This window comes from Akebia trifoliata, chromosome 9 (genome assembly GCF_017979445.1).
Source record: "Akebia trifoliata isolate Shusen 1 chromosome 9, ASM1797944v1, whole genome shotgun sequence".
Classification (NCBI taxonomy): domain Eukaryota; kingdom Viridiplantae; phylum Streptophyta; class Magnoliopsida; order Ranunculales; family Lardizabalaceae; genus Akebia; species Akebia trifoliata.
In genome coordinates, this window is record NC_141383.1 from 25,207,863 (window position 1) to 25,223,689 (window position 15,827).

The window sequence follows — 15,827 nt, forward strand, 5'->3', positions numbered from 1 at the left end:
TTGGTAAAATAAGATGTATTGTGCTTTGTTTTAATAAATTTTTCTAATTTTTTTGGGTACATCAAACGGCAAACCAAATGTTCATGGTAAGTGGGACATGAAGAGTGTGCCAAGTGGCATCATTTGATGCTTGTGTATCAAATTTGCTCTCCTCCTCTTGATATAACGGCTTTTCTCCCCTCCCGTAGTTAAGTGATCGAAGGATCAAAACAATCGGATTGTCTTTGAGATATGTATGGAGGAATTCTAGAGGCCCATCATGAGTGTGGACTTCACTAATGGTGACACTTCTCTTGTTAGTCAACAATGAAGAGCGTACATGCTCCTTTCAACCTATGTTGCTTGGTTCATGGGTTCGAATTCAGGTTCGTGGTTAGCCACTCGAGAATGAACTTGATTCATAGGATAGACATCGATGAGGATATTTGAAGTTGAAGTAATAAGTAAGATAAAAAAGAGATTGAAGATGACAAATTTGAAAAAGAAAAAAAAAAAAAAAAAAACAGGTCGTGATAATTTGACTCTCCCACATAGCCTATTCAAAATACTCTCTTAGTGTGGCATGTGCTAGAACCATAGATTTTATGCATCAAGATACACACCTACACACCCCATAAATTTATATAATTGTGTATCCCGAGAAAATAAGATCTATGATTCTAGTACATTCTACATCAGGAGAATACTTTGAATATGTCATGTAGAGGAGTTAGTAAATCATTACTCAAGAAAAAATTCAAACTTTTTAGGCATGATGATCTGACTCCCTCATGTGGCATGCTCAAAATACTCTCCTACTCTCCTATTGTGGCATGTGCTATAACCATAGACTTTATGCATTGGGATACACAAATGAACATCCCCATAAATCTGTGCAATTGTGTATCTCAATAAAAGATAATCTATTGTTCTGGTACATCCCATTTCAGGTTATATAATTACTCAACTTTTTTCATTTATACGGTGAAGATGAGTCATGTTTCCCTAGTCTATTAGAAAAGACCAAGGTCAAAGGAGTGTTTTATTTGTTTAAAATTTTAGAGGGATATCACTAATAATATAAAAATGTGGGAGGAGATTTAAAAAAATTAAAGTGAAACGGAATTCGTTAAATTCGCTGCATTTAACGAAACCACAGCTAACCATACTGCGACCTGAGGCGGTTCGAAACGGTTCGCAGTTCTGTTCCTTTTCAACGAATTGGGTAACCCTGGTTTTCAACAATTGGTTATGTGCTTGAGCCTTCAAAGGTCAATTCCAACTTTAGAAGTTGTCTTAGGGGGGTGTTTGGTAGCAAGAATATATGTATTCGGATAGAGTTACATAGAACATAGATCGTTCTTCGAGATACACACGGAAAATGTACGGTTCTATGCACTGCCACGTTAGGGAGTGTACAAAGAGCGTCAAGTTTTGCCAATTGAGTTGGCAAGTAAACAAACACCTCCTTCAGCATCACACAAGCACTTGACACCAATCAACTATATAAAAAGCCCATAGGTTCTAATCTATAGCAGTCTAAGAATCAAAACTACAACCATGCCCAATATTGAGAAATATTTCTCTCTTGTATTCTTAGTTGTTTGGGTTATAATAGTTTCTTTCAAAAAACAAGCAACATTTGAATCAGGAAGGAACAATGGTATTAGATTGGATTATGAGGGTAAAAATTATCAAAGGTGTTGCCCATGCTTTATCTTACATGCATCATGATTGCACGCCACCGATCATTCATCGAGACATATCAAGCAAAAATATTTTATTGGATTCGGAATTTGAGACTTGTGTATCTGATTTTGGCATTTCAAGGCTTTTAAAGCCCGATTCATTGTTATCAACTACTGTTGTGGGCACTTATGGATACATAGATCCAGGAAAATTTCTACTATAAACTCCCTTTTTTTGTTTTTTTTGTTTTTTAAATATGGTACTCGTCACTCTTAATAACTAGTCTACATTTTTATTGCAGAGCTTGCTTACACAAGGGTGGTGACTGAAAAATGTGATGTTTATAGCTTTGGCGTTTTAGTGATAGAAGTGATCATGGGAAGGCATCCAAGGGAACTTATAACAACTATATGGTCTGAAAGTGATCCAGGAATACTTTTAAAGGATGTATTTGATCAACGCCTCTCACCTCCTATCGATCGACCTGTTGAAGAGGAAATTGCTTTTGTATTGATGCTGGCTGTTACTTGTGTAAATGTTAATCCACAACTTCGACCAACCATGCGTCAAGTATCAAAGGAATTACTTGCATATGAACTAAGAGTTTCTTAGTGCCTTTGCTCAATTGAATTTTTGCAAATAATGGATTCCGAAATAGAGTTCAATGGGTGAATATTTGTTGAAATCTTTTTTGTTGTAAATGCAATGGACGTCCTTTTCTTGACCATGTAAGAGTAAAGATTTCAACAAATGTTATTTACCATTATGTTAAGTTTTTTAAGATCAAGAATATATTTTTCCAAATATTTTTATGTGATTTTCATACTTGTGTAAATGCTTATCATCATGTAGTTCTATTAGCTTTGATTTTAGGTGAATATCTGAGAAAGCTAACACTATGTGAAAACTGAAAATTTTGACAAGAAAATTTGACGGGGCAAAGCCCACAAATTTTAGAAAGCTAATTTAGAGGGCCTATGGCTATTGAAAATTTTTATGATCTCCAAGTCGATGGTTTAGAGGCATCAAACTTCTTCCATCCTTCATTAATTTAACGATTTCAGTCCGTCAAAAAAATAATAATTTAACAATGAAAATTTTGATGCCTTGGTCCATCAAATTTTATGAAATTCGATGGCCTTGGGCCGCCAAATATAGGTTTTTTTCACGTTGTTTAAGTATTTCAAATTAATGATAAACGCTTTACCATTGTTTTCTGGAAGAGATTTTACATAAAATGATCCAACTTAACCTCATCATCAATCTCCCGCCAACATTCTCTGGTTCTCCCCAAAAATTCCTTCAGTCTACAACCTTGAGTTTTGGTGACTAGATATAGTTGATTATTAAGGTGTTTGGAACCATAACAATCATAAAAATTCCAAAACTTAAAACTCAAACTCTTTGTTAATTAATATTAGAAATCAATATACATAAGTTGTAACACAAGGTAACATACATGACAAAGTTGCTTTCTTCAACCATTAAACAATGCAAGCTCCATGAAAGAGAAGCGAGCAAGGAATGCAAATCATTTACAATTCAATCAAAAAAATCTTCCGTATCACACAAATAAAACCAAGTCTGTATCATCCAACCTTCCTGTCACTAGGGCCTTCATCAATGATATTGTCATTAGTACTGCCCAGAAACTCTCATAGTAGTAGAAATCCATGAATTGCCTTAATCCCATTTAATTGCCTCATTATTGTTGTAAACATACCAATATACCACACTCCCAATCTCGATGACAGAGGACCATATATATCTTACGTCCAACAATGGATATTGGATATCACATGAGGTGAAAGAAGAAATGCATGTATTTTATTATGTCTGCTTGGGCTAGCTCTGAAGGGATGTTTATACTTCAAAGCAATTATACAATATGATCCATTGCGAGGTGAAGTCAGATTTTAAGTGGTAGAGTTCAACAAAAATGAATTTACCACGGTAGGAACCTCTATTTCATGAAATTTTTTTGTAGCAACTCTTCCCTCTTGACTTGGGTAGCCATAAATACTTGAATCTAAAAGTGCTGTTCAATGTGGAATTCAACAAAACTCCTTTGTTTCTTGGTTACCTACAGTACCAACTTGCAGGAATGCACCACAAAATGCATAATAATTTGGATTGACGGATGTTGCTTACTCGTCCTAGAAGAACATGCATCATCTCAGGGGATGAATTTCTTGTAATATTGAGGAACTTACAAATGCATCAATTTTTCGTGTTTAATACATATTATACACGTCCGCTATTGTTCATCACCAAAATTTTGTATAAACAAAAAACATGGTATGTCTTTTATTTGAGGTTCACAAGAAGCCTAATAAATTTGCAGAAGATATCGTAACGTGGGAAGGTATCCATTTTGTAAAAATAAATAAAAATAAAAAATGATTTATTGATTTTCCTTTTTCCTCTTATTTCTCTCTCTCTCTCCTCCCCCCCCCCCCCCCCCCCCCCTCTTCCTCAGATTTCTTTCCATATGCAATCAAACAATAGAATTTGATTTTCAAACCCTACCCATTTTCCACCACTATTTTTTCATGAATTTCAAATTTCATGGAAAGCCACTTTCCATGCAATCAAAAATATCCTAATTTTTATTTATTTTTACTTTTTTGTAATCATATGAGCATTAATGATGTGTTTGATTGGGCATGGAATATGGGTGAAAATCTATTTTTAAGTAAATATGCATTTTTCATCCGTTTGATTTGGTTTTTCCTTGAGAAATGAATTTTCACCAATATCCAAAATCCAACAAAGGGAAAATTTTATTTTCCTCACAATACTCATGGAAAAAAAAAATGAAATCCACCTCCAAATCAGAACTCTAATCTTGTTCTTATTCTTCCTTACCATCACTGCCGACTATCGTTGTCATCATCTTCGTTATCTCTCTCTCTCCCCACTCTTTTAATTTTTTCTGGTATTATAAGGGAGTAGTTTTCACCATCTTCTTCAATACACTTCATCCTGCTCTACTACCATTCACTCATCGTTGCCTTCAATCGTAGTTGCATGAACCTTGTCTTTGTGTTGCTACGTACCATGTGTGTGGGATGCAATCGATAGATGAAGTAAAGGATGATGAACATGGTACAATGTTTTTTTCAAAATGAAAAAAAAAAAGGCATTGTCACAACCGACAAGCTTTGACTGATCAAGAAAAGAAGAAGAAATGGAGTGCAATCTTACTTGTGGAGAGTGCAAGAAGGATTTTACATCATGAAGTGCATTAGATATTAAGTGATCTGCAACTAGACCCTCACTTCAGTATATACTTATTTGACTTTCATTTTCATGGGTTCACCTTAATGCACCAGTATACCACTACTACTAGTAAAACGCGTACATGCATCCATGTGGATTACTAAATACTTTTAAAAATATTTATTTACTCATGTAACTGTGCTGTCACCAGTTAATTTAATAATTACTATTAGTTATTTAAAAAAATAATTATAGTCTGTTTATCAAGTTAATTGATTACCGCACACGTTAATGATATATAGGTTTCATCTTTTAAATGCTAAGTCTTACTATTGAAGACAATTTCAACCCGCCCGTCCTCCCCGTAAAATGTTGTTATTTATATGACACACACCCCCTTATGCCCCCATCACAGAACCGAAGATCATTTGCATCGGGATATGTATAATCATAAATCTTTATCTTATGTATCCTGAGGCAACTAATCTATGGTTCTGTAATAGGGGAGTGGATAGGTGGGGGGGGGGGGGGGTTCATATTACTCCATTTATATTTTAATAAGGGAAATTGCAAAAATAACGTTGGAAATTATTATTATTAATTTTTTTTTTATAACTAGGTATCCCTGTAAACAATGGACTAGACTCATATCTGGGTTTTACCCAATCTATAGACCAAGGACATGTCCAAGCAAGGCGGAGCCAAGATTTTCTTCTTAGGGGGGGGGGGGGGGGGGGGGGAGGGAACTATAGTAGTCAACTCAACTGATAATATCGATAACAACCTTACCAAAATTTTTCAGCACGAATAGTAAAAGGAAGTTACAATATATATATTAGCCAACCCTAATCAAGTTCAAGGCCTTAACCCTTATTTTTTAGGCTGGGTAAGCTGAGCTAGTGAGCTAACCTGTCCAATTGTGAGTCCTAAGATGGGAAGTTGCTCCAAAATTTTCAACATTGTAACGAATTACAGTAAGTGAGATAGTTTATTTGGGCCTTTAATCCAATCAATGTATTAGCCGATTTATGAGGCCTTTAATATACGCCTAAAGCCCAACAGTCGAACATAAAAGATCTAACTCATTAACAACCTTACCAAATTTTTTCAGCACGAATAGTAAAAGGAAGTTACAATATATATATTAGCCAACCCTAATCAAGTTCAAGGCCTTAACCCTTATTTTTTAGGCTAGGTAAGCTCAGCTAGTGAGCTGACCCGTCCAATTGTGAGTCCTAAGAGGGGAAGTGGGTCCAAAATTTTCAACATTCTAACGAATTACAGTAAGTGAGATAGCTTATTTGGGCCTTTAATTAGATCAATGTATTAGTCGATTTATGAGGCCTTTAATATACGCCTAAAGCCCAATAGTCGAACGTAAAAGATCTAACTCGTGACCCCCTAATCAGGTATTTCTCTAAATAGTTGGAAGTGGGACCCAACACATAATAAAATCTAATGTGGGTCCCGATGATTTTGAAAAAAACAATCAAAAGACAAGTGAGTAAATTTTTAATACTAGTGTGCCTAATTTCTACAAGAGCAAGAACCTGTCTTTTCAAACATTTTCTATGGAAGCGACTTCAAGGTTTAGAGGAATATATATTTTACATACTAGAGATCCGACATTAGTCAATTTCATGGCGTAGAAAGTATTATGAGACGTCACTTTTGAGGTAAATTTAGTAAATGGGTAATTATAAAAGTACCCTACAAATTAATAAGGGCAACCCACACCATAGCTGAATTATTCTGTCTTATATGGTTTAAAAGTTTTGGAATGAGCTGATTTTTTGTGAGGATGATCTCTATAACGAGGAGATTATCATCACAAAAAATCAGCCCATATTGAAATTTCTAACCCCCTCAAAACAAGTTTAAGAATCATAAATCGTTCATTTGTTTGTAAACTAGTTTTGATGGCATTAGAAGGTTCAAAATGGGCTGATTTTTTATGAGAATGATCTCTAGACCATAAAGATCATTCTCACCAAATATCAGCTCATTCTTAAACTTGTAACCCATATAAAACAAAAAAAATGGCTATGGTGTGGGTTGCCCTTATTAATTCTTAGGTGCTTTTATAATTACTCTTAGTAAAAAAAATTCAAAAAAAATAAAAATAAAAAATAGCCAGGGTGAGCAATTGCCCCCCTTGCTCCATCCCTGTGTCTAAGGACTAGTCCTGGGGCATACACAACGCCCGCACATCACACGCATCATAATATTATTATTATTACTAACTAGATAACGCCTTCGAAAAAAGCTAAAGTGAGACGATTCTCTTTCACAAACTCTTTATCTTTTTGTTGGTCGAAAAGATTTTAAAAGGTTGAAACATATCCTCGTTAGGCCATCTGAGCATTAATTAATTAATAGGGCCCATTTCAGTACCATGAACGGTCCGGCATCGTTTACTGAGCCCAAAAAACGGTCTTGGGACGTTAGGTTCACACCAAGTGGGCATAATTAAATTTCCTAAAGTTGGCCAACAATTAATCACATATGGCCCAGTTTAGAAAAAAAAGCTTTGTAGCGGACAGCCCGTTACAAAGTTATGAAGAAAACCTCTCCATTGAATTTCACATGGCATTTCCAAGGAAGTATTTCAAATTTTGAAGGAAATGTAGGAGGTGGAATAAATTCAAAGCGCCTTTGAGACGTGAAGAGTGTGCTAAGTGGCATCCTTTGAGGCTTGTGCATCAAATCTGCTCTTCACCACTAGATATCTAAACAGTCAGTTGTCTTTTAAGATGTGTGGAGTAAATCCAGAGGCCCATCACCAGTATAGAGTTGAGACTTGTATTGTTATTAAACAGTCGTCCTTTTGAACGGCTAATTACGTGCTTGACCCTTCAAAGGAGAAGATGAAAAGTCGTCTTAAGGGAGGTGTTTGTTTGCAAGAATATCTGCATTCGGATAGAGTTCAAAGGTGTAAGTGAATGTAACCCATTAAAAATCTGATATATAGTTATGACCACAAACACTACTTGACACCAATCAAGTTTTAAAAGGATTATCCATCAACTATATAATAGTTCATAGGTTATACGCTATAGCACTCCAAGAATCAAGACTTCTACCATGGCCAATATTGAGAAATATTTCTCCCTTGTATTGTTAGTTGTTTGGGTTCTGTTACTTTCTTGCAAAACACAAGCAGCATTTGAATCAGAAGCTGAGGCTCTCCTTAAGTGGAAAGCCAGTCTCCAAAGTCAAGCTGTTCTAAGTTCATGGACAACCACGACGACATATATGAACACTACCACTAGTGCAAGCCCATGCAAATGGCTTGGGATTTCTTGTAACAAGGCCGGGAGCGTGACTAAAATAAACCTTTCGAATGCAAGCTTGCAAGGTAAGCTCGACGACTTAGATTTCTCTTCATTGCCGAACCTTGTCTATCTTGATCTAAGTGAGAACGAACTCATGGGTACCATCCCCACGAACATCGGTTCACTTTCCAAACTCACCCACCTTTATCTTACTGCGAATCATTTTTCGGGTACCCTTCCTCTTTCTCTATCTAATCTCACAAGGATTACTGTGCTCTACATTGCCGATAACTTCATAACAGGTCAGTTAGACCCACGAATGTTCATGAATTGGAGCACACTCACGAACCTCGAACTCCACTACAACAAAATTAGTGGAGTAATCCCTCATGAAATCGGTCTCCTCAGAAGTCTCAAAGAGCTAGCTCTTTTAGATAATCTAATCACTGGCTCAATACCATCAGAAATAGGAAACTTGAAAAATTTGGTCGCTCTCGGTTTGGGTGGTAACTATCTTGTTGGTCACATTCCCCCATTTTTTGGCAATTTTAGTAAGCTAACCACCATATTCCTTGATCAGAATTATCTTTCTGGATCAATCCCTCCTAACATTGGTACTTTGAGGAACTTAGTCGATTTGCGTCTTTTCCATAATCAATTATCAGGTCCATTACCTCAAGAAATAGGAAATCTTTCATCTTTAATTGTACTTCACTTGAATGAAAACGATTTATCGGGCTACTTACCCCAACAAGTATGTAAAGGAAGATCGTTAATAAATTTCACTGCAGCCTACAATCACTTCACAGGTCCCATTCCAAAGACCTTGAGAAACTGCACAAACTTATTTCGTGTTCGACTTGAAGGAAACCAACTCGAGGGAAATTTATCCGAATCCTTTGGAGTATATCCGAATCTTAACTATATTGATCTGAGTTACAATAAATTGTATGGTGTGCTCTCACCGAATTGGGGAGAATGTCATAATTTAACAGCCCTACGAATCCGCCATAACAAGATAAATGGGAGGATACCAAAAGAATTAGGCGAGTTAACTCAATTACGGGTTCTCGACCTTTCTTCAAACCAACTTGTAGGAGAGATACCAAAGGAGTTGAGTAGGTTGTCTGTTCTGTTCAATTTGAGCTTGAACGATAACCAACTTTCGGGCCAAGTACCATTTGAAATTGGAAGACTATCCAATTTGGAGTTCCTCGACCTCTCGATGAACAAGCTAGGTGGGAAAATTCCAGAGCAAGTAGGCGATTGCTCGAAATTGTGGTATTTGCGTTTGAGCAAAAATAATTTCACGGGTACCATCCCATATCAGCTTGGCAATCTGAGAGTCTTACAGGAGTTGCTAGACCTTAGTCAAAATTCACTCATTGGGGAGATATCGACACAATTAGGAAATTTGATTATGTTATTAAAGTTGAATCTCTCCCACAATAAGCTCACGGGTTCCATTCCATCTTCTTTAAGAAAAATGGTCAGCTTGTCATCCATCGATTTGTCGAATAATGAGTTAGAGGGTTTATGCTTCGTTGGAGGCATTCGTCAATAATAAAGGTTTATGCAGTGAATTTGGACCTTTGCCACCTTGCAATCGTCCTAGAAATATGGGTGCTAAAAAAAAAGATCATAATCTTGTAGTCACCATTGTTGGTTCAATCCTAGGTGCATTGGTTCTTGTCCTTGTTGGAATTTTCATTCTCTATCACCGACGAATGAATTGGAGAAGGATAGAGAAAACTAAAACTGCTTCAAACAGTGATGATGTATTTTCGATGTGGAATTATGCTGGACGGATAGTGTACGAAGACATCATTGAAGTCACCAAAGATTTCGACGACAAGTATCTCATTGGGATAGGAGGACATGGACGAGTTTACAAGGCAGAACTACCAACAAGTCATGTACTAGCTATAAAGAAGCTTTGTTCACAAGACGATGGAGAGTTTTGCTCGAAAGAAGAAATGAAAACCTTTACAAATGAGATACGAATTTTAACAGAAATTCGGCATCGAAACATTGTGAAACTTTTCGGGTTTTGTTCTCATAGACTGCACACTTTTTTAGTTTATGAATATATGGAGAAGGGAAGCCTAGCTAACATTCTCCACAGTCAGGAAGGAGCAATGGGATTGGATTGGATTAAAAGGGTAAATATTATCAAAGGTGTAGCCCATGCTTTATCTTACTTGCATCATGATTGCACACTGCCTATCATTCATCGAGATATATCAAGCAAAAACATTCTATTGGATTCGGAATTTGAGGCTTGTGTCTCTGATTTTGGTATTTCAAGGCTTTTAATGCCCGATTCATTGTTATGGACTACAGTTGCGGGCACTTATGGATACATCGCTCCAGGCAAATTTCTACTATAAACTCCCTTTTTATTTTATTTTTTTCTGAAATATGGTACTTGGCGCGGCTCTTTACAACTAGTCTACATTTTTTGTGCAGAGCTTGCTTACACAATGGTGGTGACTGAAAAATGTGATGTTTATAGCTTTGGTATTTTAGCAATAGAAGTGATCATGGGAAGGCATCCAAGGGAACTTATATCATCTTTATGGTCCACGACTGATCCAAGAATACTACTAAAGGATATATTAGACCCACGCCTCTCACCTCCTATCGATCGACAAGTTGAAGATGACATTGCTTTTGTAGTCAGGCTCGCTGTTGCTTGTGTAAATGTTAATCCACAACTTCGACCAAACATGCGTCAAGTATCGCAGGAATTACTTGCACATGAACCAAGATTTTCTTAGTGCCTTTTGCTCAATTGAATTTCTGTGAATAATTGATTCCGAAATAGAGTTCAATGGGTTAATATTTGTTGAAATCTTTTTTTGTTATAAATGCAATGGATGTCCTTTTCTTGACTATGTAAGAATAATGATTTCAACAAATTCCGACCCATTCAACCCTGTTTTGAGATCCATTATTTGGCACAAATTTAGTTGAGGAAATAAATTAATTAAAATAAGAGAACTTGGTTCATGAAATGAGCAAGTAGTGCCCTATACTTTATGTTATTTACCATTATGTAAAGGTTTTTAAGATCATGAATTATATTTCTCTAAGTTTTTTATTTGATTTTCTTACTTTTATAAATTGTTATCATCGTGCAATTATATTAACTTTTAGGTGAATATTTGAGATACCTAGCATTTCACAGTGATGATAAACCCTTGACCATGGTCTTCTAGACACTACAATAACTTTTAGTGTTAGTCAAAGTTTGACCGTCGCTATAGAGTGTTTATTTTGCCAAATCTCACTCTCACTGTCTCTTGTCTCAAACTCGAAGTCAGTCACTCTCTTTTGTCTGAAACTCAAAATCAATCACTCACTCTCTCTCTCTCTCTCTCTCTCTCTCCTCTCTCTCTCCTCTCTCTCTCATCTCCGTTGATTGCTTTAATAGAGAAGGAATCGGTACTTGAAAACGAAGCATCACTCTCTCTTTCTCATCTCCGCTGATTGCTTTAGTAGAGAAGGAATCGATACTCAAAAAACGAAGTCTCACTCTCTCTCTTCTGAAAATCGAAAACAAAGTCTCTATCTCTCTCTCATCTCATACTCGACATATTTGTCTTTGTCGAGATCTCTTTGCCTCTCTGTCAATCTTTATCTCTCTTGATTTCTCAAACGGGTGAGGGTTCAATCTAAACAGATCTGATCTGATCTCAGCCTCCAAAATTAATGTATGTTTTCCTACATATTTTGTTAATTTTTCTCTCCAATCGATTCCTAAACCTTAGATTTTTCTGCATATTTTGTTTTCCTGCATATTTTATTGATTTTTCTCTGTAATCTTAATTTCTATAGCGTTTATTCAAATTTTGGTTTGATTTTAAACCAAAATACCAATTTCTATAATTTTAATTTAATTTTTTGTTCAGTTTAAAACCAAAACCCTAAATTCTCATTTTTATAACTAACTAATATTCAATTAGACGAAATCAGATTTCAGGTGACCACCACTCCCTAATTCTGCTTATTAAATTTGAGAACTCGCTCAAATTTGTATTAATTTTTTTATTTGAAGTTTAGATTAACTAAGCTTGTATGTAATGGGTGGAGGGAATAAGTTTGAAGTAAGTTTAATTTTGTAAATGATTTTTGTGCTAATTTTGTAGGAAAAACAAATTTAAATAAGTAATGTAATAGTTTGCTATTATCATGTATGTACTCCTTGGCTTCCTTAGTCTTTTGAATTTGTTTCCTAACTGAATTATGGTTTACTTTTTTTTGATGAATTATTAAATTGGTTGATGTTTGAGTTGTTTGAGCTTTGGTTAAAATTACTGTTGTAGTTTCTGTTGTTGTTAAAGAAAAATGCATGGGGAACAAGAACAAGTATAATTAGATTTCATGGGTAGAATTTTTAAATACACATCATCCTAGAGGTACTTACTTGGAGAGGGTGCCTTCAACAACACCTTCAGTTATAGGGTGATAAAAGTCATAAACCTCTCCATTAATAGAGACATTTTGTTTTAGAGATTAGCATTCTTTCTTCCTCTTTAGATAGTTCTAGGTCTATGGTAGTACAAGTAACTCTTTGTTGAAGGTGTTGTGATTTGTGATGCTAGATGGTACTGGTTGGCAAAGAATTAGTGTTAATTAAGCTTCAATTTGTTGTCCGTCGAGCTCCTCCTATGTTCGTAGGTTGCTAACCTTACTCGTTAAGTCGGTGTGGATCCATGTACGTACCACAGACCTTTAGGGAACCTTGTAAATCTTTGTATCATGTACTTACATTTTTTATTTTATTTTTCAATTCTTTTCTTTATTTATTACGTGGTTATTATTTTATTATTTTCAATTCTTTAGACTTTTTTACATACATATTGTTTAATTAATATCTGTTTTTTGGTAACTAACATCTTTTTAACTCCGCCAATGTAAAATTAAATATTATACATTGCCGGTCCCAAGCCCGGATAAAGGAGGAGGGAAAAGATAAAGTATTTGTTCAACTTGTAAATAATATTATGAACAAAAGACTGCTTAAATATTTCTTCTATCTCTTAAATATTTGCCTTAATAGGTGTTTAGTGGTGTGTCTTCCTTTAACTTTGTAGATTTTTTTTCCTAATGTATCATTAACTGATTTTTGTTGGTGTCTCTATGATGCATGCTGTACATTGAAGCTTTGCCAAAATGAGAGGTGCGTCCCATCTTCTAAGTTTGTAAAAACTTTAGGGCATTTGTGGATTGACTTTTCTAAGTACTTCTGACTTTTGCGGGGAATCAGAAGCACTTTAAAGGTGTTTGGATAAATAACTCCTAGAAAGAACTACATTATTGTGGAGTCATTTTAGTGTTTTTTCACAGAATACCGATGGTGCTACTTCTCTAAACTACTCTTATGCGGAGTCACAAAATATAGTCAAAATGACGGGATTGGGACAAGTATGCCCCTTATAAATTTTGAAAATTACAAACCTACCCTCAAAAAGGCAATTGGAATAATATTATATTACTGTCCATTGATATGGTGGTAGCCTTTTGGTGTAACATTTGAGACAAATATACCCCTCATAAATTTTGAAAATTACAAGCATATCCTCAAAAATACAATTGCAGTAATATTATATTACTATCCATTGATGTGGTGGTAGCTTTTTGGTGTAGCATTTGGGACAAGTATGCCCCTCATAAATTTTGAAAATTACAAGCATATCCTCAAAAATGCAATTAAATAATATTTTATTATTATCCATTGATGTGGTGATAGCCTTTTAGTGTAGCATTTGAATTTGAATTTCTACCTCCCCCAATTGCTCACTCAATGATTTATCCATGAGCATTTCAACCATGGTTGAAATTTTCTTATTGCAAGATTGATGTGAATAATTACACAAAAATTTACTATCGATTGATGTGGTGAAAACTTCTTCATATTTTTAGTGGTTGTATATATTTGCTCACAATATCTTCTATTTGTTTATAATTGTTGGGTGTTTATATTGGTTTTTATGGATAAAAACAATAACTTTTATTTCTTTTGAAGAATAATTTGTTGAGTTATAATGTTAAAAATAATAACTGATACTTACAAGGGCATTTTAATCATTTTAACAGAATCCAAAATAGTTTCCAAATACAAAACTCTATCAAAAGTACTTCTAACAGTACTTTTTAGAAACTGCATCCAAACACACAACAATTATTCACCTACTCTAGACAGTACTTCAAAAAGTACTTATGTTTTAAGTACTTCTGGCTCCTGTATCCACACGGACCCTCACTAACCAACATTTTCCCTCAATAATGTTTTGGTACTTATCTTTGCCTTCTGATCTGATTCTGCTTCGCTGGATATGCTGCTTTCTATGGACAAAAGAATTGGCCTTAGTTTGTGAGGCTAATGTGTCTGCATGTGTTAAAGTATTTGTGGGTGAAGATTAGCACGTAACATAGTTATTGTTGGTACTTGCCTTGTGTTAGGTCCCCTTCTATTTTGAATATGAAAGAAGGCTACAAGCCAAAGGTTATACTTCTTTTACAGATAAACATACATGAAAGGGTCATATAACTTCAGTGAGATGTAAAGATCTTCCTTCTAGTTTCCAAGAGGGTCCATTTTTTTTATTTCATTTTTATAATTCAACAGGGCATCTTTTTCTTCATTGCTTAAGATTTTGTTGGGGTTGTGACCTATCCATCTACTTTACTTTGTCATGTTGGACCTTATCATCAATGGAGTGTATTTTCTAGGTTATGAAAAATGATTTATTCAGTTCCTGGTGACTTCAAATGAATTTCAGATGTTGTTAATGGCGATTCCCTATTGTCTTCACCTTACAAAAGCACATTAATGGGAAAATTGGTGGTAAATCTTTTTCATGCTAGAAACATATATCTGCCTATGTTACACACATTTTTGAATAGTCAGTTGGATTGACCAATTTTTGTCATAAGCTTTCCTGGCAAACTTAGTTGGAACCGAGCTAAGGTGAAGGACTTATCATTGTGTCAAAATTTGGATGAAGGAAATGAAAGGCTGAATCCTTGGAAAGGTGGAAAATGACCAATATGGTTTGTGGTGTAGTTTGGCAGGTTATATCAATTATCAGTCAGAAGAAAGCTTTGCTGAATCATGTTACCCAACCATTTGGAAGACATGATAAATCTGAAGAACGAGGTCTGAGCATAAAAAATTTCCCTACAGAAATAAGAGATGATTTTATTGATGTAATTATTAGAGATAGGTCTCACGATTCTATGGTATTCTTGAGAATTAATGAGAAGTTGCAACGTCTCAAGTAGATGGAATGAGAGAGGGTTATAAGACACGTTCTATCATTTTACGTGTATTATTATGTGATTTTTTATTTTTCAGAGTGTCTAAACCATTCTACATTTTTTTATTGCATAAAAATAGTGTGGGTTTCATATTGAAACTTGCAAGGTTGCGAGAATTTTCTTGGTTTATTTCTTCTTTGTAGCCTGCAACTTCTAATACCTGTTATTTCTGTGAAAAACTAATTGTTAATTTTGATACACAGAAACATAGGTTTGAAGTACAGGTTCTAATTTTATTTCAATCATTTTTTTATCATTATTTTCTAAGTTAAGCACTTAAGCTGTAAGTTTCCTCTCTATTTTGTTTATCTAACCTTGCTTCTAGTGGTGCTTTCT

The 15,827-nt window shown here is 35.1% G+C and overlaps 1 protein-coding gene across 1 annotated transcript; it reads left to right on the forward strand.

Moving 5' to 3' along the window:
* The first annotated feature begins 7,914 nt into the window (after positions 1–7,914).
* Positions 7,915–10,987, forward strand: LOC147394978 (uncharacterized). Its single transcript, XM_086453345.1, has 3 exons — positions 7,915–9,697; positions 9,729–10,538; positions 10,635–10,987. The coding sequence occupies exons 1-3, from the start codon at positions 7,975–7,977 to the stop codon at positions 10,943–10,945; spliced, it is 2,844 nt and encodes a 947-aa protein (XP_086309471.1). The 5' UTR covers positions 7,915–7,974; the 3' UTR covers positions 10,946–10,987.
* The last annotated feature ends 4,840 nt before the right edge of the window (positions 10,988–15,827 follow it).

Bases quoted from the DNA above. Each gene is read 5' to 3' on its own strand.
- LOC147394978 (XM_086453345.1), top strand. From the start codon at position 7,975: ATGGCCAATATTGAGAAATATTTCTCCCTTGTATTGTTAGTTGTTTGG. The intron at 9,698-9,728 runs GTTTATGCTTCG...CATTCGTCAATA, and splicing joins GTCGAATAATGAGTTAGAGG to ATAAAGGTTTATGCAGTGAA. The intron at 10,539-10,634 runs GCAAATTTCTAC...TTTTTTGTGCAG, and splicing joins TTATGGATACATCGCTCCAG to AGCTTGCTTACACAATGGTG.